Raw genomic sequence first — 25,533 nt, 5'->3', positions numbered from 1 at the left:
TTCTTTAGTGGAATAAATAGTCTTTACTGAGTTATACCATGACTGGTCTGGCTACTGTTCTCAAAGGGTGGCTTTGTTCCTGTAGATAAAACTATACACCACCATGAACGGTGTTTCCAAGTTGGAACACCTTCGCAGTTAACATCAGCCGAGTTCATGACAGGTTATACTGGGTTCTGTTTTTCTGATGTGGTAGGAGTAATGGCACGAGAACTGACCCCACCCAGATCAGCTGAAATTCTGCTCATTCTTGTGTTTGTGTCTTTGGACTGCAGTTGAAGCCTTCCAACAAGGTGTATTGTGCAAGACGTGGGCAATTTTAAAACCATTAAAAATGGGACTACTTGAGGAATAATTTATTTTTGCCATTTTATGTACAGCATGAATTCACTTTGTAAATGCATTCAAACAATATATTTGTAGCATACTAATGATTCTAAATTGTGCATTTAGCTTGAATCAATGTGTCGATACTTAGCGCTGACTATTTTCCCTGTCAGTGAAGTTAAATCACTGATACAGTTGGAATGAAGCAAAGCAATGTACAAACCCACAGTTTTGTTTCTAAACTTTATCAGCAGGGTATTTAACATTTCTTAAAAGCATTTACTTTTCTAAATCTGTTTTAAAGGCATTGTGAATTTTAGAATATTCCATTATGTGGTCAATATTTGAAGGTGTGAAACTGTATGTTGCAAAAACAGGTAAACATCAGGCTGAAAGTATGTACTGAGTAGGTTCAGGGAAACCTCCCTGGTGCATTCTCCGTGGTAACACCCTTACAACTCAGAATCCACTTGCCAACCGATCAGCACTTTCTTCATGTAGCATGAATGATTGATTCCTTTGAGATTTGGTATTCCTGCAACTCTGTCCTGCTGAGTGCAAGACAAAAAGTTTCAACATCATGGTTCTCTTTTTAACAATATTGGAGATTTATTTACTCAACAAGAGATTAAAATATGGTTGGGGTAATAGCTCGGATACTTTCAAAAGTAAACCAGAAAGGCATGTGAAACGAAAAGAAACCGAAAGATATTCTGAAGTCTGATGTGAAGTATGTGGAATGGGAGGACACTCATCTGGAGCATCAACATCAAACCAACCAAATATTTATTTGTCATTTATTCTGTGTAATGATAGATGCAATTTCTGTACAGCTGAATCCAAAACATTGGTTAATTACAAAGTTAGTGCTTTGGTTTTGGTCCAAGACACTCAGCGAGGTTTCAGTGACCTGCTTCTTGAGGTGGATGTTCAATAGAAGAGCATTGGATTCAGCCCATGCTCCTTGTCAAGTGAAACCCTCTGCAGATCTTTGTGACCCTGGCTTATAGATGGAGGGCCACCATGATGAAATGCTGGAGAATGTGGGTAGGGAGAAGAATTGTACTAATGTGGATTGGCAAACCTGAACATGCTTGAACAGTTCAACCTGCTTGATCTTTTTAAGTTCTGTTTTCAAATATAAAATATGTGTAGTCCTCTAATATATTAACACTTGTAGAATTAATGAGCTCGACTGGAACTTTTTAAAACATATTTCTGGGCTTTTTCAGTTCCAAATTATTGCAGTAGTTTGGTAGTCAACATAATGTTTTTTATATGAACAGTTCCTGATAGATACGTGATTCTAATCAAAATTAGAGACAGTATAAGACTTGGTTTTCATTGGTATTCCTTGTATCTCTGGCCAAATTCTTCTTGCTGATGGATAATTTCACAGCTGTCTAACTTGAAGTCTTCCAACAACTTGAATCTAATTTGAGGATTAGCAGTTTCCCTTGCTTCTTGGGGAAAAGTGCTTGCAAATCATCTGAATTCTATTGCAGATTAAAGTATGTGACCATTATTATTTTGGTCCATTGATGAAATGACTTTCTCAGTTGGTAATTAATTACTTTGGCTAAGTTTGAAAAATTACTTCCTCTTTCAAATTCAGATCGTAAAGAATGGTTCAACCCGTGCCAGAAACTATCAACTTCCCTGTAGAGGAAGAGCAGATACTAAGGATCTGGAAGCAGTATGATTGTTTTCAGGAATGTTTGAAACAGGCTAAAAATCAGCCCAGGTGAGATATTCTTCAAATTGTTAAATCACTAATGGGTGATTTAAATGACTCATATTTTGAACTGATTATCCAGCTTTTTAAAATAAAAATCTGAAAAATTGCATTTTATTGCCTTTAGAGTAGAAGTGTGCAGTAATTTGTGGTAAGATTTATTCAACTGGGAATTACTTTTTGATTTGCTAAAGTGCAATAAATGTATTCTTTAAAGCTGCTGTGCTCCAGGGTGAGATATTAATTCTATTTCTCCGTGCCAGCTGTAAAGCCAGCTGTAAGGAGCACAAATATTGTACGACCAGCATCACAACAATGCCTGCCTCCACCTCATCCTCATTATTAAGACCTTTATTCATGCTTTTTATCACCTCTGATAATGTTTTGAACACCTGGCTTGCTGTTCTCTCATACTCGGAATCCCTACAGTGCAGAAGGAGGCCATTCGGTCTCTTTCAGAGACCATGGCTAACCCACCTAACCTACACATCTTGGGACATTTGGGGGCAATTTACCATGGCCAATCCACCTAACCAGCACATCTTTACTCCATCCTTCATAAACTCCCAATGTTTTCAAAACACAGCTGCATGTATTATGCCTGTCAGAAGTTCCTGCTTGAATGTCTATTCATCCTCACTAGTCAGTAACAGCTATGTCCTCCAATGCATTCAACTTAAAATCTTAATCCTTTTTAGATCCATTCAGCAACTTTCCCCAAGCTAGTTGCAGAATTGCAGCCTTCCCACAATGTATTCCTCTGATTCCTGCTATTTGTGCATTCCAACCCCGCATCCACACAGTTGATGGCAGAGCCTTCAACCCTTTGGGAGTTCCATTTTCAAATTCCTACCACAAACCCACTTCCTTCTCCAGCTTTAAAACCTTATTTAAAATCCTAAATCTTTGACCAAGCTTTTGGCCACCTCTCCTAACTCTTGCTCCATGGCCTGTTATTTTCTATATTTCTTTATTTCCTTTATTTTCTTCTTCTTCATTTTTTCCCTTTCTTGAAAAGATTTGGCATGTGGTTCTACATGTCAACCACCATTTAATTGTCTTGGATAAAAGCAAATTACTGCAGATGCTGGAATCTGAAACCAAAAGAGAAAATGCTGGAAAATCTCAGCAGGTCTGGCAGCATCTGTAAGGAGAGAAAAGAGCTGACGTTTCGAGTCCAGATGAACCTTTGTCAAAGCTCTTTTCTCTCTTTACAGATGCTGCCAGACCTGAGATTTTCCAGCATTTTCTCATTTAATTGTCTTGTACTTGTTTGTTTCTTGGCTTTGTTGTCATGTGAAAGGTTTTGAATACTTTGAGCACCTCTGTATCTTCAGCAAGGAATCTAATTTGATCCATTATTATTGAATTTGACAGATTCACTTTTTATGATGGACCGCCTTTTGCCACTGGGCTTCCACACTATGGCCACATACTTGCGGGGACAATAAAAGATATAGTGACCAGATTTGCTCATCAGAGTGGATTCTACGTGGAAAGGAGATTTGGATGGGATTGTCATGGTTTACCTGTGGTAGGTTTGCAGATGTTTTACTACATTGTTGTTCCAATCTGGAATTTTGGGGTGTAAGTTCTTGTGTAAATCGGATGTATAAATATATTTATATATGTTTTCTGTATTAGACAAATATTGATTCTGGCCCTGCTTAGCACATCAGCATCAGGCAAATTAGCAGTGCAAGAGTTTACAATTTGAGTGCCACCATTCAATGCTGTTGTCAAGAGTCGGATAATGTTTAAGTTTAGATATACAGGTTGCGAATAGGTTTTGATCAACAGCTTCAAGGAAGTGCAAAGATTGTTGCCATTCTTAACATATCTGTAGCTTTGATTGTTTTTAAACCTTAGGAATGACTTAAAAATACAGACAATTAAAATTTGAACCCTTTTAACAGCAAAGTATCAGTTTATCTAATTTGAAACTTGTATAATGTGTGCAGGAATATGAAATTGACAAGACATTGGGAATAAAAGGACCCGAAGATGTAGCAGCAATGGGAATTGCTGAATACAACAGGCACTGTCGGGGCATAGTAATGAGATATTCAAATGAATGGGAGGTAAGGACAAATGACTTAATATGATCCTGTATTTAGGGACAGAGAACGATGGGTTAGAATTAAATGACCATTAAAACATTTGGTAGCTGACTAGCTTGTTAATGTGTGATACTTTTAAGGTGTTTGTAATATTTGAAAATAAGGATGTATATGTTTGTGTTTCAGGGTTATAATTTTGCACTTTGATGCTTTCCAATAACATTCCATCACTATATATGTCTGCAACTTCCTGTTTCATGATATATTTCTTTTAATTTTGAATACTGTAACACTAGTTATGGTTGTGTTGGTTATACTTGTCTTTCATTGTCTTTTACTTCTACAGGTGGTGCTGTGCTGTGAGTTGTGCAGCGCTCCTCATCATTTTCTTAGCTTCAGTATTTTGCTGCTTCCTCCTCTGCTTCACTAGAAGCCCCAAATTTCCCTCATTTTCCCAATTTCAGACAAGTTTAGTGTGTTTCATTTAATGATGAGTCTCTGAGTTGCTTGTAAAGCCTTACATGATGTTGACACCTAGTGTCATGCTCCATTCCTGACCAATATTTCACCTGGCTGCATAAGCCCAAATGATTGGCTGCTTTCCAACTTCTCTCCTTTATTCACAACATCAGACACTTATTTGCTGCCCTACATTTAGACATTTCAGTCTAATAGCCTTGTAGGTTTTTTTCTTTTGGCTTACTCCCCATCCCCCATCTTTTTTGTGACTGACAACCAGTACGGCTACAGGCAATATTCTTTGGAGGTGGTGAAGTGGGGGGGGAGATTTTCAGAAGAAATTGATATTGATGTGGCTTTTGTCAGATAGTATGCGGCAGAGAGAGATGAAAATGAGATATTAATTACACAAAACCTGTTTGCCACATAGGCACACTATAAAAAGGGAACAATTAGTAGCAGTTAGACTGGATAATTTCAGGGCCTTGCTACACGTGTTTGAATGCAAACTGGTTAGCCTTTGGTTTTGTTCCGATGTCTCTGAGTCTGAGACTCAGGGTCTTCCTTCCTCAGTGATTAATCCCAGGTTACTGCTGCTGATGTTTCTTTGTCTCTCCTCCTTTATAGAGATCCCGCTGGCACTGATCATGCTTCCAGTCATGTACTCTAAGGACAGGCACTGATCAGTCAATCTTTTTGGTCACGAATACTGAGAGTTGTGCCTCTGTCAGGGGGTCGTAATTCTCTCAGGAGCATGTCACAGGGATCTGTATTCTTCAATCAGTGTTTGTACAAGGCAGAGCAACATCTACTGTCCAATCAATTCCTGTGTTTATTCCATTGCTGCACATCCTGTTCTTTGCTGCTCCCACAGTCCTTAGCCTAATACAGAATTAGCACTTTTAATCATCAGGCTTTGCTGGTGTCTCCCATCAGGCTACACTAATTTATTTGAGATTGTCCAATATTCCAAGACTAAAAGGTTGTTGACATTTTTCTGATTTAGTTCTAACTAGTTATGAATGTGGAAGCACCTTTTTAATATTTATGATACTTGGCTTTCATCAACAGTCTGCTGTCACCCGATTGGGAAGATGGATTGATTTTAGGAATGATTATAAGACCCTGTATCCTTCATTCATGGAATCTGTTTGGTAAGTCTTTAAAAAATCTTTGTAATTTAGCAATTATGGTTGAAAATAAGTCAGTGTTGAAAATTAGCTGATGAAGTCCAGTTTGGGAGATTTGTCTGTGCTTTAACATTAAGCCTACAAAGCTTTGTGTATCTTTTTAAACACACAAGAACTTAACAAGAGAGACAAAGAAAAGCTGTTCCCATTAGTTGATGATACTAAGGGACACAGATTTAAGACATTGCATGAGAAAAACAGGGGGTTGTTCCTATGGAGGGAAACTGGAAAGAGCAGAACACAGCCATCATCTAAACCTGTGGAGAAATCATTGGCTCCAAAACCAGGAAACACCAAGACTGGTTCGACGAGAACGATCACACCACCTGAGACCACATTGACAAGAAGAGGAAATTCTCCATGACTGACAAGATATACAACGAACAAGGCAAAGAGGAGAGCTCACCAATCAGCAAAGGCGAAGGTACAAAGAAGAACTAGGGAAATCAAGAGCCAATGGTGGACTGAGAAAGCTAAGGAGTTGCAACTCAACACTTCAAAGAACTCCTACCATGATGCAATCAAAAGATGAGGATATGTTTATGGAATTCCCCTAATTCCCCATCAAAGATAATCTTGGACTCCCACTGAGCATGGATGAAGTCGAAGCAGCCATTAAACACTTGAATGGAAAAGTCTCAGGAGTGGATGGGATTTGGAGAAGAGATTACCTGTCATCTGCATCCGCTGTTCCTGAAAATCTGGGATAGGGAAGAAATTCCTGCCGACCTCTTGGACGTCATCATTATCATCTTCAAGAAAAGAGACAAAGCGGACTGTAGGAAATACTGAGGACTCTCCATATTTGCTATCGTCAGAAGGATCATTGTCCAAATTCTCGCTAGCTGCCATTTCCCATTCTGTGAAGTATTCCTTCCGGAAAACCGGTGTGTCTTCCGATCAAACCGCAGAATAACAAACTTGATTTTCACTGCTGGACAACTTCAAGAGAAATGCCAGGGGCAGCATTAGCAACTCTACATGGCCTTCATCTGACCAAGGCTTTTGACTCAGTCAGCTGGGAAGTGCTATGGAAGACACTGTCAAAGGCAGCCTGTCCAGAGAAATTCATCAACATCCTCCGACTTGTCCATGACAAGGTTCGGTGACAGTCCTCACCAACGGAAAAAAGACAGAAACCTTCAATGTCAATACTGGATTCTAGTGAAGATGTCTCATCGTCCCGATCGCTTTCTCCATCTTCTTTGCCACCATTCTTCACCTTGTCAAGAACAAGTTTCCCAGCGGAGTGGCCATTGCCTACATAATGGACGGAAAATCTTTCAACCTCAACCGGTTGAAATCCAAGAAGAAAACGACACTGACATCGCTTGTGGAGCTTCAGTATGCAGATGACACCACCATCTTTGCTCTCAGAAGAAAATCGCAAAGCCAGGCTTGACACCTTTTGCGGAAGCATACTGAAGAATCAGTCTTGGCCTCAACCTCAAGAAGACACAAGTCCTTCAACTCGCTCCAGGGCAAGATCTGGTCTCTCCCTCCAACCAGATCAATGGAGAAACCTCCCCAAACATGGAACACTTCCCACTACCTGGGGAGCCACATCTTATCTAAGCCTGACATCGTATTAAGTCAAGTGCCGCATTCGGATGCCTAAGGATGAGAGTCTTTGATTGCAGCATTCATGCTGACACCAAGATCCTCAAGTACGAGGCAGTCATCCAACTCTTCTGTATGGTTCAGAACTTGGAAAACATAGAGATGCCACCTCAAGGTCCTGGAGAGGTACCATCAATGCTATCTGAAATGGATTCTCCTCATCAACTGGGAGGACAAGCGTACTAACATCAGTGTCTTTGAAGGAACCAAGAGCACCAACATCGAGGCCATGATGATCTGAAACCAATTCTCCTGGGCCGGCCATGTGTTTAGGATGTTAGAGTCCTGACTGCCAAAGCAAAGCTTCTTTGACCAGCTCAAGGAAGGCTCCCGAACAAGAGGCTAATGAAGGAAATACTTCAAAGACACTCAGAGGGCTTGCCTCAAGAAATGCAACGTAGACGTCAACGCCAGGGTTACCCTTGCTCAGAAGAGACCTACTGGAGGAACCTCCTGATTGAAGGGACGCAATTCTTCGAGGGCACCTGGCGACAAGAGGAGGCCACGAAAAGCAGCCTGAGAAAGGAATCCCAGTGAACTAGAATCCAAGGACAGAAACCACCTCCTGGAAGCACCTGCCAAGTGTGCAGTCGAAGATACGGCTCGAGCAATGCAAGGACCCACAGGATCTATGACACCAGTAACTGAGAGTTTCTTAGTTAGACAATCATACTCGTTAGTGGGTGATTGCTGAAGAAGTAGCAGATGATCAGCGCTATGGGGATAAAACAGAGGAATGGGACTGACTGAATTGTTGTATAGAGCGTTGGCAGGAATGTGATGGGCCAAATGGCCTCCTGTGCTGTTGCATCTTCACGAGGTTGTGCTTTTAAAAAAAAATAATGGTTACACATTACACCAAACAAAGCTGGTAAGTATGTTCACAGACTTCCATATTTGAGGTTTCTCTCTTACAAAATGGCCAGTTGTCAAATTTGTTTTGCACGCTGCCTTTGAAGTGGCAAGTATGGATTAAAAGGGGAAATACAATCTACGTGATTGTTCTCTATTCACTGGCTCAATTTTTAGCAGATGTTTGATGAATATTTCCTCCTACTGGAAGATTTGAGTCAGAGTTCAACTATTCTATTTGTTGAAAATGCTTTTGGCAACAGTTCTAAAATAATGCCTTTATTTTTTACAAGGTCAACTCTGCTGTAACTTTTATTAAATTTGCAACAACTTTTAACTTCTGTTATGCTTCACGATATAAAAATACAGTAAATATTAATTTTGTTCTAAAATATTAAAAATAACAACATCATCCCATCTTTGGACAATTTTTTTTCTGTAACTGTTTCTCTTTGGCTGCCATTTCGTTTTGGTCTGAATCTCCTTTCTATTCTCTCTTGTTCCCTCTCATTGACAAATTGGCTGAGATTTTATGGTTCAGCAGGCAGCTTTGGCAGTGGCCCCTCTGGCGTCATCACACTGAGTCTGTATTTTACCGGCAGTACGTGGCCAGTCCAGTGTGAACAGTACTCAAGGATGGTGCTGGAGTGAGGCGACTTTGCAAACTGTCCATAACATACCCTCAAATTCAATCTTTTACTCTCATTCTATGCTCTTAAAACCAAACTCTAACTCTTTTAAACTCTAATAATGCTCTTTCTTTCTTTCTCTACACCCTAGCTATGACTGTAACACTATATTCTGCATCCTCTCCTTTCCTTCTACCATATGTACTCAATGAATAGTATGCTTTGTCTGTATAGCGCGCAAGAAACAATACTTTTCACTGTATCCCAATACATGTGACAAATCAAATCAAACAGCGCGTGCTTCTTCAAAGCAAGCAATTAAGAGCTTGTAAAGTGATTAAAGACCTAACTGAATGATCTTGTATAGTTTGGTTTGAATTTTACGAAGAGTGCATTGCGGCTACAGGGTGTCAAAGCCCTGGCAGGTATTTAAAGGCAACAGCTGATGCCATTGCTGTATTTTGGAACTTGTGGGATCAGGCATTTTGCTTTCCCAGGTTCACTATGGTCAACGCTGGTTCAGTGTGGTCATCGAGGAGGGAGAGTTATTAAAGAGGAGATAGCAGGGCATCTGGATAGAAATGGTTCGATCAATCAGACGCAGCATGGATTCATGAGGGGAAAGTCGTGCTTGACGAACATGTTGGATTTTTATGAAGATGTGACTCGGGCGGTTGATGGAGGAGAACCGGTGGATGCGGTGTTTTTGGATTTCCAAAAGGCGTTTGATAAGGTGCCCCATAAAAGGCTGCTGAAGAAGATTAGGGCACACGGAGTTGGGGGTAGTGTGTTAAAGTGGATTGGGGACTGGCTATCCGACAGGAAGCAAAGAGTTGGAATAAATGGGTGTTTTTCCGGTTGGAGGAAGGTAACTAGTGGCGTGCCGCAGGGATCGGTACTCGGGCCGCAACTGTTTACCATTTATAGAGATGATCTGGAGGAGGGGACGGAGTGTAGGGTAACGAAGTTTGCAGACGACACAAAGATAAGTGGAAAAGTGAATCGTGTGGAGGACGGAGAAGATCTGCAGAGAGATTTGGACAGGCTGAGTGAGTGGGCGAGGATATGGCAAATGGAGTATAACGTTGATAAATGCGAGGTTATACACTTTGGAGGAAATAATAACAAATGGGATTACTATCTCAATGGAAACAAATTAAAACATGCTACCGTGCAAAGGGACCTGGGGGTCCTTGTGCATGAGACGCAAAAGCCCAGTCTGCAGGTACAACAGGTGATCAAGAAGGCAAATGGGATGTTGGCCTATATCGCGAGGGGGATAGAATATAAAAGCAGGGATGTCTTGATGCACCTGTACAGGGCATTGGTGAGGCCGCAGCTGGAATACTGTGTGCAGTATTGGTCCCCTTATATGAGGAGGGATATATTGGCATTGGAGGGAGTGCAGAGAAGGTTCACCAGGTTGATACCGGAGATGAGGGGGTTTGGATTATGAGGAGAGGCTGAGGAGATTGGGTTTGTACTCGTTGGAGTTTAGAAGGATGAGGGGGGATCTTATGGAGACTTATAAGATAATGCGGGGGCTGGATAGGGTGGAGGCGGAGAGATTCTTTCCACTTAGTAAGGAAGTTAAAACTAGAGGACACAGCCTCAAAATAAAGGGGGGTCGGTTTAAGACAGAGTTGAGGAGGAACTTCTTCTCCCAGAGGGTGGTGAATCTCTGGAATTCTCTGCCCACTGAGGTGGTGGAGGCTACCTCGCTGAATATGTTTAAAGCGCGGATGGATGGATTCCTGATCGGTAAGGGAATTAAGGGTTATGGGGATCAGGCGGGTAAGTGGTACTGATCTACGTCAGATCAGCCATGATCTTATTGAATGGCGGGGCAGGCTCGAGGGGCTAGATGGCCTACTCCTGCTCCTATTTCTTATGTTCTTATGTTTCTTATGTAACATGTTTAGAATCTGCTGGTCAAGCCTCCATTATGCCATCTAGAGCCTGACAGAGGAAACAGTTGAGAAGGGGCTGAGATGGCAGTGGGTGGCCTTTCCGACGGCAAGTGCCTTGGGTATCATTCACTCGGGAGGCAATTCCTCCAGCAAAAAGGAAAAGCTGAGAGTGAGAAATGTGTGGGCATACGGATTCAGAGAGCAGAAACCTCCTTGCCATCTGCAGGGGCAACCTTGGGATGGGGAAGCAGCAGAAGGTCACTCAGAGGATTGTGAGCAGAACCTCTGCAGTGTAGGGAAACTGTGCCCTTAAGCAATGATACACAGTCAAACGGACAGAAGCTGAGCTACCTGCAGGTATCAGAGCAGTAATGTTGCTGAAGACTCTGCCTGTCCCGAGCGAGAAGCTGTCACAGGCCTTTGTGCCATGATGGTGGAGCTCCATTTGCATTGGTAGTCACCCAGTACTTGTAGCAGTGAAGGTTACATAGCCCTTAATTTCCGGGTGCCCAGTTCATTCCAGGAGTCCATTAGAAATGTGTGGCATCTCCCAATCAGTCTCTCAAACTGATGGCCATGCCTTTTAGAAGGACCAGCAGAACATGATCTCAAACTGGCCTGGACAGTCAGTCTGAAAGAGCTGAGGATTCAGTACAACTGCTGCTTTTCCTGAGTGAAAGGTGTGATAGACTGCTTGCACATGGCCATCAAGGCTCCCACAGGCCAGCCAGCATTAATGGTAAGAGATTTCATTTCATCAACATAGAACTGGTTTGTGACTATTGTCAACAGAAGCTGCAGTTGTGTGCACAGTACCCTAAGGGCAGCCATGATGCCTACATATTCGGGCCAGAGGTGCCACAGCTTTTCATTCTCCCATGAGCCTTCAAGGGTGATTCTTGCCGACAAGTGATACCTACTAAAGAGATGGTTGCTGACTCCAATGAGGAACCCGAGGACGGTTAGGGAAGCAATACAATGCAATCCATGCGGCAACCCGAAAAACTGAGAGTGGATCATAGGCCTGCTGAAGATGAGATTTAGGCGCTTGGATCATTCTAGGGGGAGCACTTCAGCGTGCCCCAGCAAGGGTCTCCTGGATCATGGTGGTCTGCTACACTTTGCGCAACCTGGCACTGCAGAGGAGGTGGCCCTGGTCAGTGAGAATATAGGGCAGTGGGAGACATCCTCAAGATGAGGAAAATGATAAAGGTGGATGACCAGCTGCAGCATGTGGAAAGACGTGAGGGGTTGCATGATGTGTCAAGATATAGCTGCATTGGAGGCGCTCGCTCGTACACACAATTCAGATGATCCTCGCCACTATGCCCATCCTACCAAGTAAATTTCTGCAAACCCAGTGCCAGCTGATGCTTCTGGGTGGTTCAAAAGATGACTGCACTTATTATGGTCCCTCCTGAACAGCCTTTGGGAGGAGCCATAGCACTTCTGCACTTTCAAAGAGCTTCCAATAATCGATTGAAATGTCAACAAAAAACAATTAACATCTTTATTGAAAACATAATCAGAGACGAGCAGTAACTACCTTAACTGTCTACTCACTCATGATGCCCAAGAGCACCTAGTATGTTTTAACTCCTTTACATGTGCACCTATGTGTGCTCTCCCTTCATATCCAGCTGTGGCAGAGGCAGGCTCCTGACCTAGCCGTCCAGTGGCCTCCAATGACCTTGGCGGCTGTCCTCTGGTTGCCTGAGTCCTGGCAGGCTCTGGCATGCTGAAGGGCTTCCGCATAAGTGGTTACGGCAGCTTGAACTGTTGGTATCACTGGCAGAGGGGCTGAGGAGCTACTGCACCCTGAGTGATGCCCCTGAAGCCAGCAGCTGGCAAGGTGCACACTGCTAACCTGAGATGGACAAGAAGCTGGTGAAGACTTCAGGCACCTTGTTCCCCCTGTTGTCTTACCACTGCTGGACAGAGCTCATGGATAAGGCAATGGCGTACAGATCTGCACATTGTTCCTGACTGGGCTGCAGGATCTGGCACTCCATGATGGCTCTCCGCGATTTGAAGGAGGCTACCCACACAGATGAGAGGGAAAAGCAGAGTCATGGCTTGGATGGGATCCTCCACTATCCAAGCCAAGGGTGCATATGCCCTTTGGAATCACCACGATTAATTCCTGCACCTCAGCAACTATTGGCTTACTGATGATTCTGAGGACATGTCATCAGCCTGGGGTTCAGCATGGACCTGGTCTCCCACAGTCCTCTGTGTGTCATTGGTTTTTACTCCCAAGACTTGTCAGATGCATGTGGTTGTGACATCAGGTTGTGTAGTCCTTGTACCAGGTTGAGACCCTGAATCCAAGTGTGCAGCATACTCACTGACGTGAAAATATTTGTGCTGGTGAAGGGTGCAGGGGAATGGTGTGAAGCTGCACACTCCTCGGGCTCCCTCATTCTCGTCCAAGGTGGAAGACTATTTTTCAGAAAAGGCAGCTCTCTGTTCGCATTGACCTGCAGCCGCCCTTTCCAAACATATGTCTTGAGAATCAGCTGGTGTTTGGGTCAGTGGAGGTCACAGGAGCACCATCTCTCGTGCTTGTATAAGGCTCCCTCGTTCCCACTTGTGAGGCTACTCCCCTTCTTGTAACTGCACTCCAGCCTTGTCATCTGTGATGGAGCACCCAGCATGCTGTCCTCCCAACTCAAGATCTTCCATGGTTAAAAATAGGACTCTGCCACAAGTCCGGACCTTTGCTTTGCCTTGTGGGCCCTCTTCTCTTGTGGGAGAGTATTGTTAGTCGCCCCATAAGAACAGACACACCACCAATTTGTCTCCATTGATAGCTGCTTTCATGGCCACTAGCATGCATATAGCATTAGACCACTCTGGAGCAACCTTGTGAAGGTTGCCAGTGGCAAACCTGCATCCTTTCATAGAACTCAATCTGTTGTGTTGTGTTTGTTTGATGAAATCAATTGATCATTGATGAAATCTCGAGACTTGTATGTTTGAACGTCAACAACTTAACTATGTGCTGATCCCATGTACTGCCAATCATGGTGCTGCATTGGATCAACATTCGTGCCCAGGCTGGTCTGGGGAGGCTAATGATCTACCAGCAGACTAAATTCAAAAGGAAGTTTCATAAAGAATCCACACAAGGAATTCTAGTCAAAGTTCCAAAGCCAAAGGGGACAATGAAAAATCGCTCCAAGATTTCATTGCAGTAGGGCCCGCTTTCTGAATCTTCCAGCTTAACGCTGAGGGCTTGTCAGCAGCCAAGCAAAGCCTCATCGGAGACCATGCTGCTCAGCACTCCATTGATATAATTTGCCAGCAAGAAACCCAGATTGAAACAAAATAAGTAGACTGCTATTCCATCGAAGACTATGACCTCCTGTGCTACCACTCATGCCAAACATGGCTGCACCACCCATGTCCAAACCGACATCGCTCAAGCAAATCATCTAGCAACAATCACTTTCTCTGAAACCCTAGTGGTTGTTGGGTTCCACATCATCAATGTCCCCAAGCCCCAGCTGGGAGCAGCAAGTCTTTCCGACCCCCTCTCACCCAGCCATCTAGGTGGGAGACTTCAACAATCATCATTCAGTTTGATGATATCCAGTACTGGACAATGCCAGTGCAGCATTTGTAGAGTGGACATCCAGAAGTGATCTGACACTTATACATAACCCCAAACGGCAAGGAACATTCTATTCAGCCAGAAGGCAAAGGGATTACTCCCCGACTTGTGCTAGGTCAGTTCTCTTAATGGAACTTAATGGACACCCTGTATAGAGCCTTGTCAACACCATCCTCTACTCATTCACGTTGGCCTGCTGTAACATTAGTGTACCTTTTAAGAGTTTTCTTTAAATCATGTTCTCTGCAGCTCACAGCCTTAGCTGATGTCGTTGTTGCTGAGCTGCCTATGAGGAGTCCTTTTATTGCTCCTTGAGTAGTTTAAATGGGGGTTGTTTATTTTTATTTTGGGAATTAGTTTTATGACCCTGCGTTGTCAGGAGGAAGAATGTTTGCAGGTCAGATGACAGGAGCTCTTTCATTTTCAGTTCTGAGCCGGAGGTTTTAGTTTTAGAAGGGAGTGGACACCAGACTGAAAGCAGTGTCTCTCTCCCTGGTTTTGGGAAAATTCAGCTGGCTATCTGAAAGCCTTCCTGGAGTAGAAAATCTGCTGTTGGTGGTTTGAACGGAGTCTCTCCCTGGTGTTCTGGGAGGTTGTTCTGATTTCAGGCTGTTCTCGGCGTATCAGGCAAACTGCGGCATCCATCCAAGGGATTCTGTTCCATTGTCACGTGAGCATTGGTCTTTGCTGCGTTAAACCTGTGGAAGTGTTTTGTCTAAAAGTTTTTGTTTGATTGGAACAGCTTAAATATATTTGTTAAGGGTTATACATTATCGTGGTTGTTTTGTTTTTGTTTGTAATTGATAAAAGCTATTGCTAATTTTCTTTCCATGCATGTTAACTATGTTCTTAAATAAACTTTGTTTGGTAAAAGCTCCCTAGTGGGTCATTTGAATCATACCAGAGGTGAAACATATGTTTATCCTAGCCAAATTCAAGATGCAAAACTTATGATCCAAGTGGGCTCCATAAAACACTTTGGAGTTTCCAACCTGAACCATAACACAGCATGTTCCAGTAGTCATCAGGCCTAAGAAGACGCATTGGAACTTCCAGAAAGCCACCGTTTGAATGTAGCATCTCAACACTCCCATTAAGAAATGGCTGTATGCTTCATCAACAGGGTTGTTTCAGTGATGCCATCTACAAAGCAGCATACACAGCAATTCCCTGAGGCTACCAACCCATGTACATCCCATGCTTGGATGAAGAGAGTGCTGCCCTCCTAAAGGCATACAAAGCATCGGGGGACCCAGAGATAGAGATCATTTGATCGAGTCCCTCCATGCTGCATGTCACACCAAATGGAAGGAAACCTTGGCAGAGCTAAACTTCTCAACTCCAGCAGCAAGTGCTGGAGCCTAATACATTGATTTGGAGCAGACCAAAAGTCATCCACTCAAAACTGCCCCTCACTAACTCTCAGCTATGTCTCCAGCTAAATGGCAGATGGAGTTTAATCCAGACAAATGTGAGGTAATGCATTTTGGAAGGTCGAATACAGATAGGAAATATACAGTAAATGGCAGAACCCTTAAGAGTATTTATAGGCAGAGGGATTTGGGTGTACAGGTACACAGGTCACTGAAAGTGGCAACACAGGTGGAGAAGGTAGTCAAGAAGACATACGGCATGTTTGCCTTCTTCGGCCGGGGCATTGAGTTTAAAAATTGGCAAGTCATGTTGCAGCTTTATAGAACCTTAGTTAGGCCGCACTTGGAATATAGTGTTCAATTCTGGTCACCACATTACCAGAAGGATGTGGAGGCTTTGGAGAGGGTACAGAAAAGATTTACCAGATTGTTGCCTGGCATGAAGGGCATTAGCTATGAGGAGAGGTTGGAGAAACTTGGTTTGTTCTCACTGGAATGCCGGAGGCTGAGGGGCAACCTGATAGAAGTCTACAAGATTATGAGAGGCATGGACAGAGTGGATAGTCAGAAACTTTGTCCCAGGAAGAATCAATTACACGGGGGCACAGGTTTAAGGTGCGAGGGTCAAGGTTTAAAGGAGATGTATGAGGCAAGTTTTTTACACCGAGGGTGTTGGGTTCCTGGAACTCGTTGCCAGGGGAGGTAGTGGAAGCAGATACCATAGTGACTTTTAAGGGGCGTCTTGACAAATACATGAATAGAGGGATATGGTCCCCAGAAGGGTCAGGGGTTTTAGTTCGGTCGGGCAGCACGGTCGGTGCAGGCTTGGAGGGCCGAAGGGCCTGTTCCTGTGCTGTAATTTTCTTTGTTCTTTATAACTGCTTGCCTGGCACCTTGGATAAAAATATCAAATGAAACATCCTGGGTGAACTAAAACAACACTCTTTGAGGTTGCAGAACTAAAGCAGGTCCTAGACAGCTTGAAGTGTGGCAAGGCAGCAAGATATAACAATATTGCGCCAGAATTTATGAAACATCTGGAACCCCGAGCTCTTGCCTGGCTGAACCAGTTTTACAGAATGGTCATAAATTCCAACATCATTTCAAAGAAATGGCAACCAGCAAACGTCATACTAAAACCCGGAAAAGACCCCATACTTGCAGCTAGCTGTTGTCCAATCTCTCTTGTGTTGGTCCCACACAAAATACTTAATCATTCACCCCAATCGTAGAAGAAGTCCTTGGCGTCGACCAAGCTAGTTTCCACAAGAACCACAGGTTGCGTTGAAAATGGCTTTCAGAAAATCTTGAAGATAGATGTTGTGTTCCTCGATCTCCCAGCAGCCTACGACACCGTTCAGCACAATGGCCTCTTCCTGATGATGTGACCCCTCCACCTTGGATAGGCAAAAAGTACATCGAAAAGACAAACCAATGGACACCCACATGGCTAAGTACTGGCTCCAGCCCTGTTCAACTTGTACACAAATGATCTTCCAAAAACTGCCTCAAAAATTAATATATGCTGATAACATCTGCCTCGCGTCTCAAGCCTCTGACTTCTCCACCTTGGACCAGACCCAATCTGTGGACTTGTCAAAATTTAAACAATACATGGCAACTCAAACCAAGCCTTGCAAAAACGGTGTCCGGCTTACTCTATCTTCATAATGCAAAAGCCAATGAATGGCTCAACATCCAAATTAATGGCTACAAGGAACACCTAAAAATAATTGCAGCTAAGATCAAGTCCAGAAACAACTTGCCAAACTAGCCGGCTCAACGTGGGGTGTTGCTACCACCACCCTCCAAACCTCGGCACTCGCATTCTCATAGTAGCAGAATACATGGTCATTGAGAATAAAGATGGTCAAGATCATCATACATATACACATGCATACAGAGTTTCCACCTAACTGAATGCTACCATGTGTACCATTACTGGAACACTCTGCTCAACACCATTGTCAACAGGTTCAGAACCAGTCATAGTCCCTGCTTGGCCAACCTCCACAAATGGAGCATTAGTGCTAGCCCCCATGTGTCTGGGAGAGAGCAAACTATGCACCATATCATAAAAGAATGTCCAGTCCACAGACTCAGTAGAGGTCTATCTGCACTCAACATAGCAGGACTGGAAGAAACTGCTTAACTTTGGGACTTTGCATTTGCTAAATAAATAAACTGGTGCTGCTGTATCCATACAGGCCTTTTCTAACATGTTCTCTTCTAGAGTGTTCTGAGTTTGTTGCCATGTGACTCTGCATTAGAAGATGACACTGCTATTCTCCCTTGTTCTGTTGAGCACCTTTACATTACAATGCCATGTAGGCACATACAGCATCATACAACACCTCCCTTTCATCTCAAAAATTCAGACGGTCTTGAGGCTTGACAGTTCTTCCATATCTTGATCTGTTATGTTTGGGTGAATGGCAGTAGGACTCTGTTTCTGGATTGGTATCTCCATTTGAATTGGTTTTTGCATTCCTTTGAATTGCAAGCTGTTTAGCAACTGTAAGTTTGACTCATCCCTTCCAAGAGCAATAGGCACTTGATACATTCCCAGAGTGGACTTGAACTTTTTTCCCCATGGTTTCTACCATGCTCTTGCTTGATATATTTGTTTCGAAATGGAACCTTTGTTTCCACTTTTTTTACAACTTGAGTTACTTAATTTTTCAACAACTCAATAGTTCTCAATACTCGATGGTTCTCGAAACATCTGAGACATCCAGTGCTTTTTCTTCTTCTAGTTTCTTGTGTATCAATGTCATTTTCTGATCTTTCTTATGTCTTTTCTTTCTCTGCAGCATAAATTTGTCCGTGTCTTTCATTTTGATCTGGCTGTTGGACAGACCTGTCTCTGGAAAAGCCTTAACTTGTTTGAGTTCTGCAATGGCTTCATTATCTACGCGAAGCCTGGAATGTTCTACAGCTTTTCCTTTCAGTGCCCCCTTGTCAATTCATAGATGTTTGCAGCGCAGCAGGAGGCCATTCAGCCTATCATATCCACACCGGTTAGCAATGATGTGGCAACACTCACCCCATTCTCCAGTGCTTGGCCCATTGTCCTGGAGGTTACAGCAGCGCAAGTGAATATCTAAATACTTCTTAAATGTAATGAGTTTCTGAATCGACCACCCTTTCAGGCAATAAGTTCCAGATTCCCATCACCCTCTGCGTGAAAAAGATTCTCAACTCACCTTAGCCTTTGACCTCTTACCTTAAATCTATGGTCCCTGGTTATTGACCTCCCTACTAATGGAAAAATTGCCTTCCTATCCACCTTAGCTATGCCCTTCATAATCTTCTACATCTCTATCAGGTCCCCTCTCAACCTTCACTGCTCCAAGGAAAACAGCCCCAGCCTATCAAATTTCCTCATAGTTCAGACCATCCAGCCCAGTCAGCATCCTGGTAAATCTCCTCTGCACCCTCTCCAATGCAATTACATCCTTCCTATAATGTTGTGGCCGAACCAGCGATTTATACGGTTCCAGTATGACCTCCCTGCTCTTTTATTCAATGCTTCAGCTCATGAAGGCAAGTATCCCTTATGCCTTCTTAACCACCTTATCTACTTGCCCTGTCACGATAAGGGATCTGATGGTGGCAGGGCACTCCATGGTCCCTCTGATCTTTCCAGGGTCCTACCATTCATAGTGTAATCCTTTGCCTTGTTAGCCCTCCCCAGATGCATGACCTCACCTTTTTCTGGGTTGACTTCCATTGCCAATGCTCTGCACGCCTCACCAGTCTATTGATATCCTCCTGCAGTCTATGGCTATCCTACTATTTACCACCCTACCAATTCTCTTGTAACCCATAAACTTCTTTGATCATACCCACTACTTTTAAGTTCCAAATCATTAATGTACACCACAAAAACCAAGAATCCTAGCACTGGGCTCTGCGAAACCCCACTGGAAACAGACTTCCAGTCACAGAAACATCCCAATACCATCACCCTCTGCTTCCTGTCTCTCAGACAATTTTGGATCCAGTGTGTCACTTTGCCTTGATCCCTTGGGCGCTTATTTTCTTAACCAGTCTGCCACGAAAGACTTATCAATAGCCTTGCTAAAGTCCATATTACCCTCATCAACATGCCAGGTTACCTCCTCCAAAAGAATTGATTAAATTTGTCAAACACAACCTTCCCTTGTCGAATTCATGCTGACTGTCCCAGTGCAGATGTATTCTATCCCTCAGAATTATTTCTGGTAGCTTACCCACGACTGAGGCTAGATTGACTGGCTATAATTTCCTTGTCTATCTCTTCCTAGAACAATGATAGCCCTATGGCACCTCACCTGTGGCTGGACCGGAATTGAAAATTACGGCCAGTGATATCTCCTCCTTTGCCTCCTTCAACAGCCTGGGATACGCCTCATCCAGGCCTCTGGATTTATCCACTTTTAAGGCTGCTAAACTTGCTAGTACCTCCTCTCTGTCTAAATTTCCTCCAAAATTTCCCAGACTTTCACCCTTGTCTCTACACCTGCGTCATCCTTATCCATTGTGAAGATTGACGCAAGGTGTTCATTGAGGACTGTACCCATGTCTTCCGCGGCCATTCGCACATTACCTATATGGTCCCTAACTAGCTTGACTCTTTCCCTAGTTACTGCCTTGCTGTTTATATGTTTTTAAAAAACCCTTTAGGTTTTCCTTTATTCTACCCACCAAAGCTTTTTCATGCACTCTCTTAACTTTCCTAATTTTTTTTTTAAGATTCCTCTGCACTTTTTATACTCCTTTAGGGACTCTGCCATATTGAGCCCAGCCAAAAGCTTCTCGTTTTTTTTTAATGCTGACCTTTATGTCCCTTGACAGCCAAGGTTCTCTAGTTTTGGCCCTACCCTTTGTCTTCATGGGAACATGTTTGCCCTGCACACTCTCTATATCTGCCCCAAAGGCCTCCCACTGCTCTGACAGTTTTATCTGTGAGTAGCTGCTCCCAGTCTACTTTTTATTCAACCACTTCATCAGTTCTTCAGTATGTTTCCTGTAGCTTTTGACTTCCTCCTGGAATATGGAACATTGCTGAGCGAATTACAATGTGACTCCCTACATGATACCTTGGACAGTACTATTCTCCAGTCCCAGGTTAACCCTTGTTCTGCAAAGTACCTTTATATTACAGGCACATGCATCATATATCATGATCCATTTAGTTGATTGGAAATGCTCCAACCTCACTACACTGCTGCTGACATGGCAGGAGGTTTATTAGAAGCAGGTGAACAAGAAGGCCTAAAGCACTGTTCTGAGGCAGGCTGTCCCTTTGAAGATGGCACCAGCATGTCCAACTGCATTAGCTGATGATGCAGCCAATGTCTCAGCCCTCATCACTGGTTGTTGAATATCAAAGCCCTGCAGTTGTGCTACCACCAGTTGTAAATGATGGTTGGCAATTAATCAACTAACCAGAAAAGGAGTGCTCATGGATGCCGCCGCCGCCCCCCCCCCCCCCCCCCCCCCCCCTATCCTTAATAATGGATGAGTCCTGGCTGTGAGGGCAAAATTGAAGGTCAAAGTGTTTGCAACCATCTTCAGCCAGAAGCGCCAAGTGGGGTGATCCGTTTCTGTCTGCTGCCTGAGGAACACACTATCAAGAAGCCAGTCATTAGCTGTAAAATAAAAACAGAAAGTGCCCAGCAGGTCTGGCAGCATCAATAGAGAGAAACCTGTGGTCACATTTCAAGTTCAAGGCCTGAGTATGAATGCCTTTTTTAATAACTTGAGAAAAATTTTTCCATTTTTTAATAGGTCTCTAATACAGAACCACACCAAATGCCACTACTTCAGCGGTGTGCAAAAGAAAATTCCACTGATGAGCAGGGTTCAAACGTCCTGTCGATGCAAAGTGGAAAATACTTTTCCCCTGTATTTTGCATCCACTGCCGAACCCAATTGTTGATTTCTTTTTCACATCCGGTTAGAAAAAGCTGAAATAATGCAACCAGAACACTGATCCTTTGCCTCAGAGCGCAGTTTACAGGAACAGTCAATTTTTGTATGGCCACAGTGAGAAGTTTAGGATGAATGATTTCAGTAACAAATCAGTAACAGCCCTGTAAAAGCAACATCTTAACTCAATTTGTGAATATAGGTATTTATGGAAGCAAGGTGAAAGAATAATTGATACCTAGGAACATTTACAAGGCCAGAATCCATTTAAAATTTCAGATGACGTCAAATCTTAGTGATGTACTCTACAACCATTATCAGAAGCATGAATTTTCCTGTTACCCATTTTATCTCGCGTCTGTTTAGATTTAACCTTACAAAAGTTTGGTTTCACCTTCGGTTTTGTGTGTCTGTGCCGGCAGTAGATGTTAGCCAGTCGCAGTTTCCAGTGCATTCCATGTTTGTGTGATGACCTTCAGTTTAAAAAGCTGATTTATCAAAATGTCACAAAATGTATTGGAGCAGTAAAGGGACATAATTCCAAGCAAGCTAGCTTGCTTTTTGATGAACCAGCTACAATTAACAACTTTGTCACCATTGTTATTTGAGCCCATTTATACTGTCTGCTCAAGATCAGCTTTTTCCCTGCTGCCATCAGACTTTTGAATGGACCTACCTTGTATTAAATTGATCTTTCTCTACAATCTAGTTATGACTGTAACACCACTTTCTCCATCCTCTCCTTTCCTTCTCCCCTATCCAATCTATGAATGTTATGTTTTGTCTGTATAGTGCGCAAGAAACAATACTTTTCACTGTATCACAATATGTGATAATAAATCAAATCAAATGCTTCAATGATTTGTTTTGCTCCCTGGTAACCTATGGAGAAAAAGGTGTGGGTGACTTTTTAAAAATGCATTTTCTGTTGTTTGATCCCTTTAAACATATGTTCACGAACCTGCTTGGATCGATTTAGTTCATTTCTTCATAATTTTAAACTTCATTGAGTTCAATTGAATACTTTTGTCCTAAACAATTTTGCACAGAGTTAAATAAGTGAGCATGTGAGCCATGCAGACCAGGAAGGTCCTCTGGGATGATGTTCATTCCTGTATGATCAGTTTTTGATTAGTTGGTACATTATAGTTGGCCCTTGTGGTTAGTTAATAGAAGATTAGCTGAGAATTCTGATTTGGATTGCATGTTTATCAGCACACATTGAACAGAATATATATGGCCATCTAATGAAGGTGAGACTAAGCTCAGTTGTGATGCTTAATATAATCAAAATAGCTACCCAAGACTCATTGCTTTTATATTGTTTGAAGAATTGTTACATAGAGGGGGCATCAGTTGGCACCTGGCAATTGTGGGCACTAATTGTGAGTTGGACAAGGGGTTGAACCTTTGAGGTGAGGATGATGAAAGGGGGAAAAATGGTTTAATAAAAGACAATACATATATTTTCAACTTGATCCTAATATCCAGAATAGTCTTGGTAGTTACTTTGAAAGGGCTTTAATAGTTGATTAAACCTGTATAAATCAAATGGCTCGTTAGGTTTAAAGCGAGTGTGTAATATGCAAGGCAATTTGGCATTTATTTCTCTGGAGATTGTTTCATGGAAGTGTACTTTTGCAAGATATCCAGCAGATGGAACTGCGCATCAAGTAAAATTGAAAACACCATGTTGATAGGAGCTGATAAAAGAAAAAAGACTTGCATTTGCCTAGCCACAATCTCTGGATATCTCAAAGTGGAATACAGCGAATTAAGTACTTTTTCATGTGTCATCACTGTTGTAATGAAGGAAGCAAGGCAGTCTATTTGCACAAAGCCAAATAGTGATAGTGATCAGATTTTTAACAAAATGTTGAGTGAAGGATAAAAATTGGCTGGGATACCTTGGATAACTCCCCTGCTCTTTGAAATAGTAAGAGTTTTAACAACACCAGGTTATAAATAAAACTCTAACTGTGTTTACCCCAGTCCAATGCCGGCATCTCCACATCTTTGAAATAGTGCCATGTGCATTTTGCCTTTTTTTTCAAAAATATACTTTATTCATAAAACGCCTGAAAGAACATTAAAACATTTCAAAATGGCCAACACACACTCTGTAATTATATTCCGGTTCTCTTCATGTTGCACTCCCAAGGTGCTTCAATGCAATCAAAGAAACGTTACAGACATTTCAAAATGGTCATTACAAATGGTGCAAAGGCGTTTAAGTTCTCTACAGTCCGAGGAACGTCAGTACAACTGAGATACATGTGATGTTCACTGTGTACAGTCAGTGTGAGTCATACAGCCTGAGGGAGTTCTTTACCATTCCATTGTCTCTCTCCAGACCTTTTTTGCAAAGGCACGTTTCACAAGGAGATGAACAATGGTCACTTCCCCACCATAGTCACCGCGAGGGCTACATGCAACGTTCAGGCATGTAGGAATGATCGAACGGGGAGGGCCTTTTTCATCACTAGTCAAGCTCGGTCTTGGTGTTTGTTTTGAAAGTTCTGGTAATGAGGCATTCTGCCAGTCGAACTTGACATTCTGCTCAGGGAAATCCACCAGGATCCACCAGCTCCTTTTCGTGGAGACCAATGCCTCATGGAGTTGTAGTCAAAGATGTTTCTCTGCATTAGTTTTTCCATGCGGGACAGGTGGTACAACAACTAAGCAAGCAGATGGGACCTCGGTTTAATATCTTAGCTGAAAGACAGCATATCTGACTGTGCAGCGCGCCCTCCATGCTGCACTGTACTGTTAATTTTGTGCTCAAGTGCTGAACTAGTGTTGTACAACATATGAGCTTAATTTTTTTTCACATTATTATTCCCCATGAGATATAGTAAAGGATGCTTCATTTAAAATGAATAATTGCACACAAAACCAGTGAATAATGCATCAGATAATAGATTCTTACAGTAATATGCAGCCCATTTAAAGGGTAAGGCAGCACAAGACTAACAAAGTGAATCTGTTGAACCAGTACTTTGTGCCTCAGACATGAAAGTGTGACCAACTGAGCCATGGCTGACACACATTATGGCCAAGTATTAAGCATTTGAAGGGATAAAATTCACTCTTTATTTAATTCAGTCACTTTTGTATTAATTAAATTAAAATGTTCATTTAATTTGAATTAGCTTTGAATCAAGAGAGGAAATCCATTGTTGGCAATTGTGTTTAATATTGAAGGGGAAACAAGGGTTTGAGAGTAGTTGAGGGTGGGGAAAGTGATCAAGTTATAATATGGGGGCGGGGTCAATGCTGGAGTCACGAAGACCTCGGGTGTGCAATGAAGAATACTTGGATTTGAAGTTGATGAGTAGAGATAAAGGCAGTGGAGAAAATGAGTGGGGAGAGGAATTTGTATCCCCCTCCAAAAAAAAGGAATAAGCTGACCTTAAAAAAAAATAAAAGATCTTAAAGAACAGTTTAAAGTTTATTTATTAGTGTCACAAGTAGGCTTACATTAAATCTGCAATGAAGTTACTGTGAAAATCCTCTAGTCGCCACACTCTGGCACCTGTTCGGGTACACTGAGGGAGAATTTAGCATGGCCAATGCACCTAACCAGCACGTCTTTCGGACTGTGGGAGGAAACTGGAGCACCTGGAGGAAACCCATGCAGACCAGGGAGAATGCTCAGACAGTGACCCAAGCCAGGAATCGAACCTGGGTCCCTGGCACTGTGAGGCAGCAGTGCTAACCACTGCACCACCGTGAACAGGCCTTAAAAAATGGGGAAGAAAAACAAAATGAGCAGCTGAGCATCTTGTTAGACAAGGAAGAGAGTAATGGATAACCTACTTTGCATGAGGGCATTTAACAAACACA

The 25,533-nt window shown here is 42.7% G+C and overlaps 1 protein-coding gene across 4 annotated transcripts in view; it reads left to right on the top strand.

The window, feature by feature from the left end:
- The window catches only part of iars1 (isoleucyl-tRNA synthetase 1), a 212,938-nt gene that overhangs the window by 15,498 nt on the left and 171,907 nt on the right, over positions 1-25,533 (top strand). For all 4 annotated transcript variants that reach the window (XM_078209748.1, XM_078209749.1, XM_078209750.1 and 1 more), the window contains exons 2-5: positions 1,943-2,071; positions 3,440-3,596; positions 4,024-4,143; positions 5,653-5,735. In XM_078209748.1, the coding sequence (XP_078065874.1) occupies positions 1,953-2,071; positions 3,440-3,596; positions 4,024-4,143; positions 5,653-5,735 (479 nt within the window). In that variant the 5' untranslated portion in view covers positions 1,943-1,952. The remainder of the gene's footprint in view (positions 1-1,942; positions 2,072-3,439; positions 3,597-4,023; positions 4,144-5,652; positions 5,736-25,533) is intronic.

This window comes from Mustelus asterias, chromosome 3 (assembly GCF_964213995.1).
Source record: "Mustelus asterias chromosome 3, sMusAst1.hap1.1, whole genome shotgun sequence".
In the NCBI taxonomy this organism is placed as follows: Eukaryota; Metazoa; Chordata; class Chondrichthyes; order Carcharhiniformes; family Triakidae; genus Mustelus; species Mustelus asterias.
This window is presented reverse-complemented; position numbering and strand designations above follow the sequence as displayed.